We start from the raw sequence: 20,103 nt of genomic DNA, 5'->3' as shown, positions 1-20,103 counted from the left end.
GGTTCAATATCGATACGAATATCGTTGCACCCCTACTATCCACTTATTAAGGATAGACTAAATCATTCAGTGGTCTTTCTAAACTAGATCAAGTGTCATTTGGTGCTCTCCTGCTGGTGGCTGTATTTGTACATGAGTAAAAGGGAAGGTTTAAAAGACAGTAGTGAGACCTTCTATGATCCCTGGTTTGGAGACGGTGGGACAGGCAAAAGGACAGAAGGCAGATCTGGAGGTAGCAGAGCTGAAGATGCTAAGATTTTGCTTGGGAGTGACAAGGAGGGACAGGACTAGACATTTGTATATCAGAGGGACAGGTTAGGTTGAGCCGGTGGTTGACAAAGTCAGAGAGGAAAAACTGAGTTGGTTTGAACATGTGTAGTAGAGGGATGGTGGGTATACTGTACAAAAGATGTTGAATTTGCAGCTGTCAGATGGGAGGAAAAGATCCAGGAACCAGGAAAACCACAGAGAAAATTAATGGAATTAGTGAAGGAGGACATGCAGAGGGTTGAAGTGACAGAGGTGGATGCTGGGGATAGTGTGAGAAGATGGAGGCAGATGATCCGTAAAGGGAGCAGCTAAAAGAAAAGGACATGTCAACATTATGTATATCATGATTTAAATGTTTCTACATTTGTTAGTCACGCCAGAAATACCAGTTGTTAAGCTAAATAATGCATAACAATAATGATTTCATTTTGTAAAACAACAGTTACCTGTTTGTTCAAAGCCGTAGCCCATCTTTGGTGGGTGATGGGAACTTGTAAACAAGTGAGGTTGGAAACTATGTCGATGACAAAAGTGCAAACCAGTGCATGTCTGAAACTTTGATGTAGAAAGTCAGTCACCGTATTTCGGCTGTGTCAAAGGAAACTGACATAACCATGCAACTGAAGCCGTGTGTAACCACACGATGCACGATTATGTGGACAAGAGAAGAGAGCTACTAATTCTACTGCTGCAAACGTTGGGCGGGGGGAGTAAGCATGAAACTGTGATTAGTTCTTTCGCATTTCTTTCCAGGCCCTGGCTTAAGGGCTCTGGTTCATTGATGTGATAGTTCAGTGATAGTTGGATGACTGTGGTTTTAATACTTGGCAGCCAGTTCTTGACATTGCTCTCACCTTTATCATCTGAGCTCTTATCTCCTCACCCCTGAGGACAGAATAAACTGTGAGCTTGTCAAAAGCTCCATTGTTCCCCGCAGAATATTATGCAGTGCCAGTCTTCTCCATTGCCAAGTCACAGTGTATGACCTCAAAGATCTAATGTTTATTTGAATCAATTCATATTTACGACACAAATGATGCGTTTAATCTACAACTATTTATTTATAATGAAATGACTGCAGGGGTACTTCCTCAATGTCTTCTTTTTTCATGGTAGTGTATCCAATCTCAGCTTCTGCATCCGACATCCCTTTTGATCACTCAAAAGCAACTATATATAGTAACTTTTCATACCTCTTTAACAACTGCCTCTTCACAAACAGACCATTTTCCCAGTGTCTGGACACTGAGGTTTTGCTCTCCCATAGGAAGAAGATGTGTCAGTGACATCACGTCTGTTAAGTAAAGGCAATAACACGTGTGAATAAGCTTTTTGTATAAATAGAAATTTGTTATGGGTGAAAATTTTCCTACAACAAATGAACTAATCCATCCCTATACCATCATGGATGATTGCCTTTGCAGAGTGCTGATTTCAAACATCAGATGGTTTCTTATACTCTTTAACCTGGGTACACGATGAGTAGGACTTTGAAAAAGAAATTCAAATTTTATTTTTCAAATCTCTCTCAATCAAAGCAAACAACAAAGAGTCATTTAAACCACTGCTTAACTGCTCACGCTACCTAAAAACTTTCCATTTCTAAATGAGGAGACGACTGAGGTGGTTGCTTTTGGTCGCCCCGAACAGCTCAGTAACTCGCTCGCACTTTTGGCACTTTAGGGTTTTAACCTTTAACCTTTTACCAGGAATTTGGATCTTATTTTTGACAGTGGTTTCAAATTTGACGGACAGATTAGCTCTGTGGTCAAAGCAGGGTTTTATCAACTTGGACAGTTGGCCAAAGTCGAGCCCTATCTACCTTGAGAGAGTTATCCATGCTTTTAATTGTATTTGCCCCAACTATTGTACCTCCCTTTTTGCAGGCCTGGGTCACTCTGCTATCTGAAGTTTACAGTTAGTTCAAAATGCAGCTGGTCGACATCTTACAGGGGCAAAAATGTGAGAGCACATTGCCCCAGTTTTATCCTGTCCTCATTGGCTCCCTGTCCCTTTTTTTTTTTTTTTTTTTTTTTTTTTTTTTTTGAATTGATTTTAAGATGCTATTCCTTATTTTTAAGTTTTTGTATGGCCTTGCACCACCCCCCCATTTATCTGAGCTTTTAAGTATCCACGCTCCACTTAGGGCACTAAGGTCTTCCAATCAGATGATCCTGGATGTTCCCAAGACAAGACCATTTTGGTTCTAGGCCCTGTCTTGTGGAACCACCAACCCCAAAACATCAGATCTGTTTGTAGTGGAGAGACCTTCAAGTCTTTACTCAAAACTCACCTGGTCTTCCTGGCTTTTAGCTCGAGTTGAGTACAGACATCTCAGTGCATTCCTATTTTTATTTTAGCGTATTTTATCTATTAATCCTTGTGTTTTGTTCTCACTGGATGAACCTGTAAAGCATTTTAGTCAAGAACCATGACCATGGGATAGTTTTCCACTTCTGCTCAATGCATCTTAAATTAAGCTCAGCCTCTAACAGGCAGCACTGCGTTCGACCCTCATTTAGATATGGTTTTTGGTGATTGATCAATTGGTGACTGATCACAGCATTCAAAGGGTTCCTGATTTCCACCCGAGAAATGTGCGCTTTCCATGCTGCGCTGCCTGAGGGCCTGAATCTGTTACAGTGTTAACACAAAGAGACAACCACTCACGCTCACTTTCACACCTACTTTCAAATTTAGAAACGCCAACTAACTTAAGCTCATACATGTCTTGGATATATAATGTAATTTCCTGTAAAAGTTGAATTCCTCATATTCTTTGCACTCTTACTTTGAGAAACATTTTAAATGGTTCAACACATTGGTGAACCCCACCATATTTTTCTTAATCTATCGAGATGATGCGCTGATTATTTTCAGTCAATTCTTGGAGAACTCATTATTATACATTTAAAAGTGGTCTTTATTGTGTAAATCACTTCTGAATAGAGCTGGGGCGCTATGGATAAAAACCAGTGCAGGCGTAGTTAAATTCACTCTTAGAGGCCTGTTTTAAACCAGGAGAAGCCCTGTCTACATCACATTGTAGTTTGTCTGAAAACATCATGTAAATTTAAAAACCGATGTGCTGATACTTTGCTGCTCGTGGCCATGAGTAGTCATAGTAGTAGCAGCTATTCAAGCTGTACCTCAGAGCCTCTGGGGTATTGGTAACCCTCAGCACACTAATTCTCCATCACTGGCCATGCAGGGGGAATGTAATCTTGTTACATTAGCTCAATCAATTATTTACTGGGGCATGCTGCTAGCCAGGCTGTAATTTCAGTACACTCTTTCTCTCCTGCCAATCAGAGGCTTTGAATTGGTGTGAAGTACTCATCATGCTTATAACAGTTTACTGCTCCAGAGGCTGTGCACAACAATACTGTAAATGCCCACACGTGTACTCAGGTAGCTTCTGATGAGTTACAATAGGGGGATATGCAATTTTTATTTTATTTTATTTAAAACATAGCTAAAATACTTTTTCTGTTTTTACCTAGGAATTTATTTTCCTTTTGGAAGTGCCAGCACTAAATTCAATTTATGTTTCTTCATATGAGTCCAAGAAGAACTCTAGATTAAATTTTAGTGTTTGCAGTAGCTTTGTTAAAGGGAAAAAACATCTACATGGATGTAATGCCTGATGTAAATAAGCCACTTAGCATATAATGTTATAAAAGTTACAGAAATTGCTTCATGACTCACATTTCTTCTGTATTTTCTTTGTAGAAAGAACACTGGAAACCAAGTAACTTCCTGCTCTGTTATCCTATTTCCTTCCTACAGGTGGCTTTGGCAGTGCTCCGGTGTTTGGGAGTCCTCCTTCTTTTGGGGGTTCCCCAGCATTTGGTGCTGGAGCATCTTTTGGCTCAAGCCCTTCATTCAGCAGCCCCATTGGATCATCGGCTGGCAAAGTGTTCGGAGAGGGCACAGCGGCTGCCAACATGGGAGGATTTGGGTAAGCAAGACGAAGTCTTTTTTTGAAAGGTTTGATATGGAAAAAAAAATCCATCGTTATGTAATTAAAGCTGACTTCAGAGCAACCTAAAGGTTCAGCCACTTTGATTCAGGGTGGCTGAACCTTTAGCTGAACTTTGTTTACAGAACTTCTATCTGCATCTAGTTTGTCTGTAATCTATTTTCTGTGCCTGCTCTGATATTCAAGGTTTAAAGCAGCAAATATTTTCAGTAGAACAACCTTTCATTGACAAAGTAGTGTAACAAAGAACTGTTTTTTTTTTCTCAACCCACTGTTGCAGACAATGAGTATTTGAAAATGTCATTGTCATCAGGCTATTATTGTCATAATAGGCGCCTTTCAGTGTGCTCAGCACTACAAGACAAACCAGCTGAAAGCAGCATTTAACAACACTATTAAAAACCCCATTAACATTTAAGTGTAGAGAAACAAAACATTTTTATTGGTCTATAGAGTTATATGAGGCAAATTTGGGAAGTGAGGCTTAATTTTATTACTTTTAAACACACACATTTCTATCTAATCTAATTCCAGCAGTTCTGACTTCAGGCAGGATTTCCTGATTATTATGTGTTTTAATCCTCCCCTCCTCCTTATCATTTATACTCTAATGATTTGCATTAACCTCTGGTGTGTTCACATGTGCATGTGTTTTGATACCAGCAACCATGGTTGCCAGCACAAAACAAACCCAGCTCTGTGCCAGACTAGATTATTCCCTCCAGATAATCTCAATCTGGGGTCATGAAGCCTGCAGATTAAACTGACATGCTCTCTCTCTCTCTCTTTCACTGTTTTGCTTATTCTTTTTTCTCTCCCCTGGGAGTGAGCGGGCATTGGGTCCTGTAGAAAGGATTAATGTATAAATCCCAGCCTGCCAATCCTCACATGCCAAACGAGTAAAAAAAATAATAATAAAGCTAAACAAATTCACATTCACTATCTTGAATGTTCTGCTTTGTTTACATGTTTAACTAACCAATAAAAACATCTTGGACAAACTATTTGCCCACATGTATGTGTGTTTAATTATGAATTTATGACTGTCAGACCAGTAACCTAATATTGTCAAGCATTTTGTCTTACCAGCCCCATTCAGGTGTGGCTGTCTTTTTTTCAGTTGTAACTTTTGCGTTTTACAGTATCACAACCTCAGCACCTGCTCCGGTTTTCAGGTTTGCCCCACCTCCTAGCACTCCGTCCTTTGGTGCGCTAGCCGGTCAGAGCGCTCCATCATTCGGGAGCCTGGCCCAGCAGGGACCTGGGTTTGGAAGTCAGCCCAGCAGCTTTTCAGGTTTTGGACAACAGCCACAGCCAGGAGGTGAGACTACTACTTTACCTGAATTATTTTTGTTTTTATTTTTTCCCCCTTCCTCATCATCTTCAGCTGCCATCTTGCCTGCTATCACTCTAGTTTATTCCCTACAGTGAGTCACTCAACAGCGCCATTCTTCCAGCAACTGTACAATTTTAGCCATTGTACAGTGTTTATCACAAGTTTCTTTACTTTAACTGTCTATCAAACTTGAAAAAGGAAGGTGGCTTTATTGTTGTGCAATAGAAATTTCCTGAGTATTGCGACCAAACAAGTGTTTTGTTGTGTTAATTACACTTTTAGGGTAGATTGTGCATCACATGAAGATTTTAAAGTGGTCAATTTCCTCATTTGGCAACACAATGCAAGTTTGTGCGAAACATATCCAAGGAGTACTTCCCTCTCAAACATGATAAAGACAAAGGATGACAAAGGATGGATGAATACATTTTATGTTTCATGGGCTAATGAGACAGAAAGGGGTTCACTGTAACACACTGTATGGTGAATTTGCCTGTCCTGCACATCTATAAACTTTCACTGCATTACAGCTGTTACAGGTTTCTTTGCAGAGATGACTGGTGTGCATCCCTCTGAGTTTTCATGCATGCAAGATCCAAATTATTTTTCCATGCACTCATTTCTTTGATATTTCTCTCCTTTGTTTCAGTCCTCTGCTTTATTTTTTTTCTGAAGTTTTAATGGTGTTGTGGATGCACACTATACACAATATGCATACTGTACATAGGACTGTCCACTAACCCACTTCCAACACATAGGCACACAGATCATGTGACTCATGCTGTGAAGTGAGACTTCCATTAGTCTTTGTTTCCCACTTGCAGTAACAATTACCAAATTAATCATGTATTTATTTTTTATATTTTTAGGATTCTCTGGAAACACCTTTGGGTCTGCAAACCAGTAAGTGTGGTCCATCCATCTAGTTTTAATTAGTCTTTTTGTGTGGGTTTTTTTTCTTGTGTGTGTTAATGTGAACTGATAAGTAGACAGACCCACATTTCTCTGTTCCTCGCTGGCAGCACTGCATTGTGCCTGTGGTATTTGAACTCTGCTGAAGCTTCCATCTTGCACCGCAGTGCTCCCTATAGAACCTTTCAGGTTTAATACCACCTCATCTAACCTCATTTCTTTCCTCTTTTCCATCTTCTTTCTTTCCTCTGTTCCTCATAATCGCTCATATTCACCATTATTTCACTGCATTGTCTTACAGTAAATTTTGAAAGCAATTATTATAGGAAAATATTGTTTTTAGTCATATTTAGAAGATATTCTAAAAACTACCCAATGCTGCACTTGGTAAATCTATAGCACATGAAGGGTGTGTGGGTGTGGCTTTTCATTCTCAGCCCCTGTGAAGCTGGTGCTCCTTACTTGGCTGTGCATGGTTTAAATGTTCAAGCAGAGCTTTCTTACTAATTAAACCTAAAACTAATTAAAGTGATTATTTTTTCCTTCACCTCCTCTTCTCTATCTCCTCTTCTTTCCTGTCATCCTTCAGTTTCACTTTCCACCTTTTTATACTGCTTCTCGCTTCATTTTCCATGTGTCACATGGCAGCCAGTGTTTCCCCGGAGTGTGTTCCAGTGGAATGCACTCTGAAGTGTGCAGGAGTGTGTGAAGACAAGGCTTAGTCTATTGGACACATTCACATTCTGTTAATAATCCTTCTCTTTCAGTCTTTTCTGCTTTTCTCTTGTGTCTGCCTTCAAAACTGTATGCATATTACATTCTTTGTACAGACAGGATTGTTGCCAAGTCAAAATTGCCTTTACTTTTATTTCTCAAATCTACAAGCGTTATAATTTTTGATTTAATAATATTAACAAAAAAACCCTCTACTACAATGACACTGGGGAAAAAGCCTGAATTAAAATGAAATCCATTCATGATTATCAAGAAATTATTTGTAGGAACCTTGGATTTGTGTTTAAACCTTAAAAAGAACGAACAGAAACATTCCACTGTTTTTATTACCCTGTGCTGTGAAAAACTAAACATCTCCATTGACAACTCTAAAACCAGTTTTGAAAAGTGTAATCATTGCTAACAATAAATCATAATCGTACAATAAAATATGGCATATCAGCGCTCTTAACAGCAGCTCTCTCCAATGTAAAAACCATTCATCATGTGCACTTGTCATTGCTGCCAAGACAAAAGGCAAATGCAGGAGTACAAAATCAGACACTTTCACTGAATTCAACGCGTTTTTTCATTTGATTTATTTCACAACCTGCCTGGAAAAATGCTGCGGAAAGCAATTAGGACGACATGATGTCAAATCTATAAGAACACTGGGTGGGTGCGTAGGTGGACAAGATGTCATGGTGTCTGTGTTTTGATTTGCTCGTTAGAGGTCATTTTAATAGTCCTGCTGCTGACTTTTTAAACATTCAAAACTCTTTCTCAGTAATGTCTCTCCCTCTCTCTCTCTGATCTCTTTTTACAGATCAAATTCTCAAACATTTTCCAGTTGGAGAAGCTAGTTTTTGTCTTTTAAACCACCTTGAGCTACTGTAGATGCCACTGCGACATTTCTTCTTCTTCACTTAAAGCTCTCTGGGCCATACATTGGGAGAAGCGCAAGGCTGCATTGTGTTTGGGTTGGCTGCTCATAGAGCAGACACATGTTATAACTTTTTGTGATCTTAATATTTTCTTGGACACAGTTGAATCAAGTTTTGACATGTTTACAAGTAAAGAGTGTATGGTTGTCTTCATTGTCACAATATACACACATCAAGGGTTGTTGCCTTACAAGTACAATTTTTGCACTTTGAAAACATGACTTAAAAAAAACCCCTGAGCTTTACTTTCACTCTTTAACTTTGTAAAGCTGTTAAAACAACATCCAGTCTACTTTTACGTTGCTGCCAATGCAGACTTTGACAGATTAGGTATGTGTGAAAAATGCAAAACTTGGAGGTGTGTATTTAATAGCAAAAACTGATTTTAAATTTTGACTTGTTGAAATAAGACGTTAAAAAAAATTGTTTTTTGTTTTGTTTTCCCCCCCACTAAATCCATCCCTCGGATGTGTATTTTTACATGGAAAACTAAGAATAAACCAAATATTTCAAGTTTTTTTGTCTACGCTTAATGTGAGCACTGGTAATAATTTGTCTTGCTCTGTTTTCCCATGAAAATAACTGTAGCTGCCTGGATAGAAATCTTTGATGTAAGGTGGTTTCAGTGCCATTGCTAAAGGTGTGTAAAATCGAGCACCGGTCCATGCAGCCTGCCTTTTACAAGGATTTGTGAAAGAATGTGTGGCTCTTAGGAGCGTGGTGCTGTAATAGGATTCCTTTATTTTAGGCCCTCCTTGATATTCCGCGATATTCGACTTCAAGTACTATTGTTACAAAGTAGAATCGTTAAGGAGCTACAGAACCCAACCATGAAGTGGCAGACTACATAAACTTACTGATTGGAGTCACAGAATATCTAAAAGTTGCAGCGCTTTGCTGACTCAATCTTCTGACATTAACATCGGCACAAAGACTCCACCAGTAGCTTAATGGCATGCGTTTCCATGGATGAGCATCTTCTGTAGGAGTAATGTACAGGTGGCCCATTACTTGTCTACAAATTGTAATATGATTATAACTGAGAGGAACTTTCCACTCTCGTGCCATAAGTATAAAAACAGGCATCATCTGAACATCAGTCTCTCTGCTCAGTGACATTCATTGAAATACACTGACCACAATATAATTGTGAGGAGAAAACATAAAGCTACACTTTAACACGAGTGGGTGGCATGAAGAACAACATTAATTAGTGAACCATGATATGTACCTTATTTTCTTCTTTGCTTCTGGAAGGATTCCACATACAGGAGCTGAAGGTGGCTGTGGGCAAATGTTGAGGGAGGTCTGTGGCTTGTATCAGAGCCCTGATGTTTGTGGCATGTGGCCCCAGGAAGCAGAGTTACATTGTTAGCTTATGGCTGTGGAGGATGTCACTGTCACTCTGTCAGCCCTTATCTTGCATCTCTCTGCAAACGGATGGCAGAAGTCCTGGTGGGCCTGAAGTGGCATGGGAATGTCAGGGTCATGGCATGTGGCCTGTAATAGACACCTGCTAAAAAAGAAAAGCCCATATTCTGTCCTCAATAGATTAAAAAGAGCAGGCTGGAGCCTTTGATGGCTTTGGCATCCACAAGTGAAGAATAAGTAGCTATAAATGGATTTTATATGCAAGTAATTGGTTAATGAACAATTGAACAATGAAGATCCAAAGAAAATATTCAGCAATTACAATTTTATTTTGAAGAAGAATTCGATTATCAGCATTACATACATGATCGCACCGAAGCCTCTTTGACATCTCAGGTAAAGATTGATAGTTGGACACGATGGCAGATTACAGCAGCACACGGGCTGTTGCAGAGCCTGAAGTCTGTAATGCTTTCAGCTAAACCGGATGAGCTTATGAGATTTTCAGCACCCACTCCACAACTGGCCTCAATGAAAGCATTAAAAGAGGAGCCTTTATTGTAATTATTATTATTTTACCACATGCCTAGCCGAAATACTCAGAGGTAGTGTCTAATGTCATTGTTCCTGGGGATAAGGAGGGCAGGAGAGTCTCACACTCGGGAGGTTGGCAGCTGTCTTCATGGAATCCGGATAAAAATAGTTTAGTCCAAACCAAACACCCACCCATCCCTCCCCCAGCCCCACCCTCATTCTCTGTTGTCTCCCAGCCCAACCCCCCATTCAGTGATGATTAGCAGCTCCTGAGCACACATTCATCATTGCTGCATGAGCCTCGGTGTGTGCTCGTTCGAGTCTTTAGGCATATCTATGAACAGAGTGCTATTTCTACAGTAAATGCTGCTGATTTCGGTCACTAAAGTGGCCCAAGTTGTGCATATTTTAGCAGCTAGCCTGTTTTGAGTCCCTGTTTTGCAAGGTTAGGGTTAACCAAGGCTTTTGTGAGCAGCATCTCTACTGAAGGAGAATGCACAATATGCCCTAATGGGTAATTGTGTTTCTGCAGATAATCCAATAATCCACTAACAGACAACAGAGACCTCACTTCCTATTTCTCCTGCCTTCTGCATGCTTGCTGACTTTGTGGTGCACAATGGATTTATTCCTTAACTATGCTTTTGTGAAATTGTGAAATATTTCAGTATTTAACAGAGAAACAATCAAAAACAGACCACTTGGACCATATTCATTATGTTATGTTAAAGGGGATCTGTCTGTAACGGCTGTCATCAACGGTTCGCAGTGTTGGTGTGTTAGTCTGACATTTTGTTCCACACTAAAATATCTTGACAGCTATCCAATGAACAGCCGTGAAGTAGGGCACAGATATCGATAGTACTTTGAAGGGATTCAATCCATTCCAATCTCTGTGGTGATTCCTTGGTATTTTCTCCTGTGCCAGCAGTGACATAAACATTTTCATCCATAGATCAGTGCCAAATTTTTTACAGACATTTAGGATTTCAAGATAAATCAATTCAAGTGAAATCTCATAATAATTATTGGATATTTTTTAAAAAAAAATGCATTTTAGGCATGTAGACATGGTCAAGGGTAGTGTGCCTAAGTTCAAACTGCATCAGAAAGGTTGAAGAAAAGTGATTAAAGTCACTTTGAATGTGACTTGAAATGATTGGTGCCACAGGTCTGACTACTTTAGAAGTTGTGTGTGTGAAAATGACAGTAGAGTAGCAATCTGCAGGGTTTACAGACTGGTTTTAAAAAGAGGAAACATCCAAAAACCAACAACATTGCATAAAACTGCCTTACTGATGCCAGAGATCAGAAAAGAATGCCCAGACTGCTTTCTGCTGGAACATTCAGATGGTCAGTTCAGAATTTGGTGTAAACAACATGAAACATTAGTACCAGTTCATCATTATTTAAGTGCTTCAGCCTATGTGAGTAATGCTGCTGACCATGCCCATTCTTTTACAGACACAGTGTGCCTATCTTCTGATGGCTGCTTTAAGCACAAAGCTCAAATCATTTCAAAGTAGCTTTGTGTAGATGGTAAGTTCGCTGTACTCACATGGTCTCGACAATAACCAGATCTCAATCCAACAGAGCACCTTTGGGATGTGGTGAATCGGTTAGATTCGGATCATGGATATTTACCTGACAAATCGGCATTATGTTATCGCGCCAGTATGGATCCAAATCCCAAGAAATGTTCCCAGCACCTTGTTTAATCTGTGCCTTAAAGAATTGAGGCAGATATAAAGGCAAAAAGGAGCCCAACCCAATAATAGGAAGATGTAGTCTGTGTAGGGGTGTGGGTTCTGAAACTCTGCACATCTCTCTTGTATACTCAGGAACTGCTATCTTGTACTCCAGGGTTTACTATTTGTATTAATAGATTGGATCTTTTTTTTTTGTGTGTACACCCACTGGTACTCTTATACTTATGAGGTGGGAGTGTATGTTCCATATTGTCTTATGTTCTTCAAAAAGAAAACGGCATATTGTTCAATTTGTCTTTTGTAAAAGTGGATGCAGAAAATTTAATAAAAATATCTAGGGGGAAAAAATAATGGTAAATGGCCTGTATTTGTATAGCGCCTTTCTAGTCCCTAAGGACCCCAAAGCGCTTTACACATCCAGTCATCCACCCATTCACGCACACATTCACACACTGGTGATGGCAAGCTACAGCGTAGCCACAGCCACCCTGGGGCGCACTGACAGAGGCGCCTAATAGGAAGATGTACCTAAAGAAATGGCCTGTGATTCTATAAAACCTTAAACTTTGTAAGTTATTAGTTAAAAATGTCACATCCTGATGCCTTAGTTTGTGACTAAATGTCTGAAGATGATACAATTATATTTGTACATGTAACAATTTTTCATTTAAATCTTGAAGCCAGACGGACTCAACAGGGCATGGTTACTGTTACTGACAAGGGACTTTGTAAAACCAAAATAAAGACTTTTTCTGAAATCAAATCAACCTGTGACTAAAAACTGAAGAAAAGACAGCATTCTGTCAGAGATGCCTAAAGCCAGAATTCTCCCGCTAGCGAAATAAGTTGGTGAATATAAGCACTAAAACTTGTTGAAAAGTGCAAACTCTCAAAGCTGCCAGCGTGACTGCAGGCTCTTGGTCTTGTTTAGCAGCTTTTTCTGCTTATAGCTGAAAGTTGTCTCATTCTTTACCTAAATAAGTCTTGCAGTCATTGATGTAGACTGCAAGAATGATTAAGCGTTTTTTAAAAGCATCTCACTGGTACAAGCTCAGCTTTTACTTCATACTCTGATTATATTAGATATTTTCATTTTTTCTTGAATGTTGTCACAGTTAAATAGTTTGAAGCGTCGGTGTGTGGAGCCAACTTGTACACCACTGAACACTCTACTCTTTGTTTCACTCTCATCACCTCCAGATGTTTTTGTCCTGCAGTTGCGGCAGAAAGCAATGGTCGCTTTATGCCTATTTCTTAAATGCTAACAACCGCTTTGAGCACTGTAGCAGCACACCGATGAACAGAATGAGTGATAAACAATATCTGAGCCCCCCCCAACCTCTCAGGGTTTATCTCTTTTTGTTTTTATTACTTCCCTACTTCAGCTCCAAATCTCCTCTCCTTTTTCCCCTTCTCTGTCTTTAACTCATTCGCAGGGATTATGCAAGGCCTGTGTCATCGCTTAATCGCTTATCTTGATACTTCAAAGGATTTTTTTTCCTTTTTTTTTTTTTAAATTCTCCAAGTTTTAAATTCATGCAAATTTCACTTAGTCTTCCAAGTACATGCAAAGTATTCAGGCCAGCGCCTTAGCCGAAAAGATCAGTAACATGTGAAACCACAATTTCAACACTTACACTGCATGTGAGTGGATTAGTGAGGAAAGGCTTTAAGCTCTTACCTAATAGACATGATCGTGGATGTCCAGTGTTGCATCAGATGTTAGAGGCACTCAGGTTTTTCAGAAAGGCCAAAAGGCTTGTAACGGCTACTTATGACAGCTGCTGCAGTGAAGCTTTCTGGTGTTCCCCTTTAAACATCATTTTGACCTCACCGGTTTTAATATATGAATGTTTTAGAAATATCCACCAAAAAGTATTCTTTATCTTTGGGTCTTTCTCACCGTCTTTTTAAAAATCCTAAATAGAATCTTAAGATATTTTGAGGAGCCACTGCAAGTGATCTGGTGTTACAGGAATTTTTATTTGGAGCATATGTATGGATCTATCAAAATATGACCTTCTCAACACCTTTATTGAAGTGTATCACATGAAGACAGGAGATTTTTTTTTTTGGTGAACTGGATCCTCATCAGATCAGCAGACATTACAAATTCATCTTCGAAGAGTCTAGAGTTCACCATTTCACAGTCAGAGATCCAAAAAAAGAAACCTGAAGACCATTGTTACTCTCCCTGGGCACCCAAAATTACTTCAGATTACTCCAAGACAAGAATGTCAATCACTTTACATCTTTACTTTTACACATTTACTTTTATGTGAAAAGCTTAACTACACATTTAGTCGGTGAGAGATCTTCATCTAAGAGCAATTTCAGCAGCATGTCTCCGTTTTTCTACATGATAAAGATGAAAGAAACCTGTCAGCATGACTCTTTGGGCTTAAATTGTAAGACATAAATGTGTAAAATTATCGAAATCAATAATTTAATGACTTTAGTTTATTATGAATGGACATGGGGGAGGTCCTTATCAGCAGGAAAAGCTGTAAAACCTGTGAAGATACAGTTAAAAGTCAAAAAATGATGTCTTCCTTCCCCTTTTGTCTAAAGCCACCCAATAACCAAGATTAGTCTTTGCCGGGCCAATACCGGCTCATGGATCTTATGTTTGGCACACCCACTTCAAGAGGAAGGTGTGTAGATCTCAAAGAAAACCAGGGTTAATTGTAAAAAGCTGTAGGCCTCTCTTAAAACACCAAATGTATGTTTTGATGGGGCAATCATAAAGAGAACACTAAACGTCTGTCATTCATACAAAGCAGAAGGCTGTTGGGGAATCGTTCTTGAGCAAATGAGACCAAAACAGAGCTTTTTGGTTTCATCAGAACTTTATACTTGAGGAAATAATATTCCCTCTAATGTATAAGGTGTTGTGTTGTTCCAGCCGGTGTAATAATGGTATTACGTAATTCTGAATTATTGCCAGCAAATACTAAACAAAGGTCACAACATTATTCTGTGACCTGAACTTTAAAAGAGAGGACACACAAGTCATTCAAAATCGGCTCTAAAAAAGATTGAATGTTGTGTAAAATACACATAAAAACAGAATGCAGTGATTTGCAGATCTTATAAACCCATATTTTAGTCACAATAAAACTCTCTCAGGCAAGCTTTCTTGTAATTTCTTTAAAAAGTCTTCAGGAATAGTGTTCCAGGCTTCTTGAATTATATTCAAAGCTCTTGTTTGGATGTCTTTTTTTTTTTTTTTGGGTCTGTTTTCTGTCTCAAGGATCTCACACAGCCTCAATAATGTTGATGTCTGGGCTCTGGGGAGACCAGTCAATGTCTAATAGTGCTCCACCGTGTGTTTTTCAATCTAGCTTTGCTGTTACTGCATTGACGGTGTGTTTAGGATCATTGCCATGTCTGACTGTCAGTGGTGCTATGAAAATTATGCCGTTGTTTTCCACATGGTCCTGCATGGTGGATGTGTACACTTTTCACATAATTTGTTCAGTTTTGACAATAGTCCACTGGCCTAAAATTCAACCCCAAACAACACACGTTTCGCTGACAGTTTAAACCAGAAGTCATATATTTGGATTCATTGCTCCATATGATCTGTTGCCACCGATTTTCATTCCAGTTCTTGTGTGAGTTGGGATTCCTCTGCCCTTAGGATGGCTTTTTGACAGCCCCCTTTACACTGCTGATGAGGCTTCATTGTAGATGGCTCAACTGAAGAGCCAGATGCATCTCTCAAGTCCTGTGTTGGGTCTTTGCCTGTCCAAATGTGTTATATTTGTCATGTTTCACAGATTTAACTGAAGAGTGGGACCAAATCATGTGTTTTTGCAACAGACTGCTAGTAACAAAATGCCTAAAGATAAAATTTAAAATTGTCTTTGCTATCCAATGTGCAAAGAAAAACTTTGAAAGCCCTATTCACCTTTTGTATTTCTCACAATGTTATCAAGATTCACTTTTGTAAGTACTATAATAAACTGTACAAGTCCTATATATATCATTATATAAATTATTGTTTCTGTTATTAAATAATGCATTATTAATTTACTGGTTATAAATGAGCAATCTTGTAATAAGACCTCTCCAGACTGAGAGTCATTCCTCTGAGCGGTTCAATCATTTATCTTGTGGCGCATTGTCTATTTATTAACTGCAAATGTTAAATTAATTTAAAAATGAACGTTTCATCAGTTGAATTTTTCATTAGAACATTTTAATTGAATTACTACAAGGTAGAAAAAAGCCCAGGCCACTCACAATGTGCTGTCGTTTATAGTTGTTTATATCGCCTGCCTACTAGATTTCCAGGCCTTCTGTTGGGGTCAATGAAGTTGTGCTACCGTGAGGAGAAAAATTATGACATCAAAGCGGAGCGAGTCTCGTGTTTTATTAATGTGAGCTTAAGGTTTTAATATTAACAGAAGTTAATGATGGACATGTCTGATGAGGTGTTTAGTAGTTAAACTCGTAATTGCACAAAGGATCTGGATGCATTCCCTGCTCGAGTTTACTACAACATGTTGGAGGTGTGGGGTCTGTCACATGCTGTAATTACACAGTAGACAGTTAAAGCTTGCCCTGTACTTATGTATCCCTGCCCGGTTTATTTTATGCGATGTTCAGCACTCAAACAGCATCATTAATTTAAATGGAAAATTCCACAATGGTGTATGCTAAGCAGTAATTGTCCTCATTCAAGGCTCAGCTGGACAGCCCAGATGTACATGTTTATAAATCAATCTCTTACATAATTGTAGGGGTTGCAGTGTGTTTGTCAGGGCTAAAGCTTAGCAGTGATTTATCTGCTTTGTTGCAGCATTTTGTTTTTAAATAGATGTTACGTAATATTTTCTGGATGGTTCCTGCAGGCACTGAAAAGTCTTAAAAAGTACTAGATTAAGCTTCCTCCATAAGGGTCAGCTATATGCTTTGATGTTGCTAGTAGCAGCTAGCAGACCCCGCATCTTAAAGTGATAGATTAAAAATGAGCCAGTATTAATTGATGCTCACAAACACAGCTTAGGTTTCTTGGCATATCTGGGTCCTTGTTGTGTCTCAGCTCCTCACCCTGGAGCTTTTTTAAATATTAGGTATATCTCCAACCGTTGCCCTTTGTTGTGTAAAGCCGTAGCTTTGTGGAAAAAAATCCCAAGTAACATATAACATTTGTTTTTATTTGCATTTTTCTTTTATTATATATTAAATCTGTAGTTGTTTTTCCTTAGATAAAGCCTAATCATACTGGAATCAGGCTTTTTTTTTTTTTTTTTTAATCGTAAAAGATAACGGGTTGTTAAACCCACTGTCCAACAAATAACAGTCCCACAGTTAAAAATGCTGTGGGAAATCTTTCATGTCCCCAGTACTTGAAAACCATTTCTACATCCCATTCACAGATTACACTAGGTTGTAGCTCAGGCCGTCCACTAATTGAAAGGTAGGTTGATCAATTCCTGGCTGCTCCAGTGCCTTTTGGGCAAGATACCGAACCCAAAGTTGCTCTTTGATGTTTTTATCTGTTTTTGAATGTTAAATAGAAAGCACTTAGGGGTAGGAAAATAATTACTTTGTGTGAATAGGACATGTTTGAATGTTCCAATAGAGTAGAAAAGCATTTAGTGTGTCCAAAACAAGAGAATCAACATGGTGCAGTTGTTATAAATATGTACACCAAGCTAGGACTGGCTTTGATCCTCTTTTGCCTTCAGAACAGCTATAATTCTTTGTGCCACAGATTTAACAAGGTGCTGGAAACATTTGTCAAAAACTTTGGTCCATATTAACACGACAGCATCACACAGTCGCTGTATATCAATGATGTGAATCTTTCATTTCACCTCATCCCAGAGTTGCTCTATTTGTTTGAGATCTGGTGGCTGTGGTGATGATGCTCTTCTGCATACCTTGGTTTTAATAAAGCATTATTTGAGTTATTGTTACCTTTCTATCAGCTCAAAGCAGTCTGGCCTTTCTGCTCTGACCTCTGGCATCAACAAGGCATTTTCATCGAGGGTACTTCCATCTGTTTGTGCAGGGACGTCTCACTAAATCAGCAGTTTCGGAAATACTCAGATCAGCCCATCTGGCAACGACAACCATGCCACATTCAGAATTGTGTTAATCACCTTTCTTCTCCATTCTGATAGTCAGTTTGAAAATCGTCAGGTCGACTTGACAATCTCTCCATACTTAAACGCTGGCATCGTTGGACTATTAATAGAAATGTCTGGTTCCAAAGATAAAGCGATGCAGTGATTATTTGGTATTACAAATAGGGACAGGTGGATACTGCAGCACCCTCACAGAGACTCTGAGCCGTGTAAATATAGCTGTGAATGTGCAGTTCAGGAATGCGACCGGGATAGCATTGACAGTCGAGGCTCAAACTGACTCAAGTAACTGAACACACACAGAGGCTGCTGGACAAAACCCTTTTTTTACACATGGCCTTCCACGCGTCACGCTGGCGTTTCTTTAGTCTCCCGAGACCGCGTGTAAGATTTTGTTTCGTAAATGGACATATTTTGTTATTTTAAAGCTGGACAGTCAGTGTCCTCCATTGCAGAGGTGGTTCTGAGATATGGGGTCACAAGCGATGAACAGAAAATTAAAAGAACCCAACAAAGGGCTGTGAGACGTCCTGTGAGACTCGTGGCGGAGGTGAGAAGGGGAAAAATCCATACTGTTCAGCATATGTGTCCTCTTGCATACAAATTACTTGACTAAACTCGCACATTTTGTGCTCATGGGATAGAAAAATAATTCCAAATCCAATGAGAGTTTTGAATGTCAGAATTTAAGTTGATTATTTCTCTGTTAACTGTTTCATATGCTTTGAAGATGAAATCCTTTGGAATTTGGGTTATGTCTATGCATATATACCTCCAGTTTGGATGACCGAACACATAAATGAGTAAGGGTGAAGACAAAATTTGTCTTATTGACACAAAAAAGAAAGAAAGAAACCAGTAGTAACTTTTACCTGCATAGCCGACGCAGCTAAAAGCCCCACTTGTAAGAGCACTTGTGTGAACTCTGTTGTTGCACTGCATAACACTCATTCTGTCCTTGGGCATTATAGTTTATTCCAAGTCAATCCCTCATGCTGCAAAATCCTCAAATGCACCAAATATGCATTAATAAGCAACCAAAAGTAGTCCCTAACCAGTGCACTTGTTATTTAAATAGGAGAAAAACATCTTTTAAAAAAAAAAAAAAAAAAAAAAAAAAGGTTCCTAGCTGTTCTTACTTATGCAAATGCAACTATTTGACAGTGACCCATTTTTAAAGATTTGTGTGACGCAGACAGGAGAAAAGTAAAAAAAAAAATAATTAAGAGATGGCATTGACTGACAAAACGAAAAACACAGATATTCCCAGCTTAATATTTTATAACTGAAAATATTTAAAAAAGTGGGTTTATTCATTCATTTTGTATCTCAGATTTCTAAATCCGTGTGCAGCTGTGGTCTCCAAATCCAAACAGTCTGCATCGGAGAGCTTTTGATCTGCAACGGGAATAAGTACGATGTATACCCCTGCACACCATTCATGTGAAAATATTCCTATCGTTTTATGCAGTTTTGGAGTCTGTCCAAAATTCTTTTTGAGCTAATATTGTGCATACAAAAAGTTAGAAATATGCACACGGATTTTTCTATAGGATACATAGAGCAATTTGTAGAAAGAGCTCTCAACTCTGCAGGCTGAGAACAAAGTCCCCTGCTAGAGGTTAAAAAAAAAGAAAAAGCATGAGCTTCATGCACTAAACAACAGTAAAATACAAAATGGCTTGAGAGAATTTAGTACACACTCAATTATTTACAATGCAGTTTGTGATTTGTAAAATTCAGCATATTAATATGGATGATTCTGTGTACACAAAGTATTTTTGAGGTAGTTAAGAACATTTTCGACCCACTTTTTCCTCTAAATACCAGTATACGTGTGGAAAAAGGCGTACACTGGTTTTTGTGTGTATTTGTGTCTGTCTATACATCTGGCCCCAGGTGTTCAGTAGTTTCAGCTCTACTGACTGCAAAGAATCTACAGAAAACATTTGTGTTTGCTGCTTTCTTAAATCAAATTCAAGTGAAAATGATATACTGTCTGAGCACACGAGCCCATGCCATATTTAACTGCATTCTTGGACTTTATCTTTTTAAATCCCTTCTTGTCCTTTTTTTAATGTCCCATATTTACTTTGCTTTACTGCCATCAGCAAAATGTGACATAATTGCATACATAAAGTAGTAATATCCATACCAGTGTTACAAGAATCTACTGTGTGCTCAGCTGTGTATGTGAAGCCTGGGGGATTTGTGCGTATGCATGCAGGCT

General features: G+C 38.9%; 1 protein-coding gene across 6 annotated transcripts in view; it reads left to right on the top strand.

Moving 5' to 3' along the window:
- LOC102297410 (inactive phospholipid phosphatase 7) overlaps positions 1–20,103 on the top strand; it is a 77,810-nt gene that overhangs the window by 34,843 nt on the left and 22,864 nt on the right. For 4 of the 6 annotated variants that reach the window (XM_005931188.3, XM_005931190.3, XM_014336459.2 and 1 more), the window contains exons 33-36: positions 4,060–4,231; positions 5,395–5,573; positions 6,458–6,491; positions 8,041–14,451. In XM_005931188.3, coding sequence (XP_005931250.3) covers positions 4,060–4,231; positions 5,395–5,573; positions 6,458–6,491; positions 8,041–8,077 — 422 coding nt within the window. In that variant the 3' untranslated portion in view covers positions 8,078–14,451. Of the gene's footprint in view, positions 1–4,059; positions 4,232–5,394; positions 5,574–6,457; positions 6,492–8,040; positions 14,452–20,103 lie in introns of those variants that run through there. The other 2 variants (XM_005931189.3, XM_042224419.1) reach the window with 2 other exon arrangements.

The sequence above is a fragment of the Haplochromis burtoni genome, unplaced genomic scaffold (genome assembly GCF_018398535.1).
Source record: "Haplochromis burtoni strain Fernald_Lab_line unplaced genomic scaffold, NCSU_Asbu1 Contig_137, whole genome shotgun sequence".
NCBI lineage: Eukaryota > Metazoa > Chordata > Actinopteri > Cichliformes > Cichlidae > Haplochromis > Haplochromis burtoni.
This window is presented reverse-complemented; position numbering and strand designations above follow the sequence as displayed.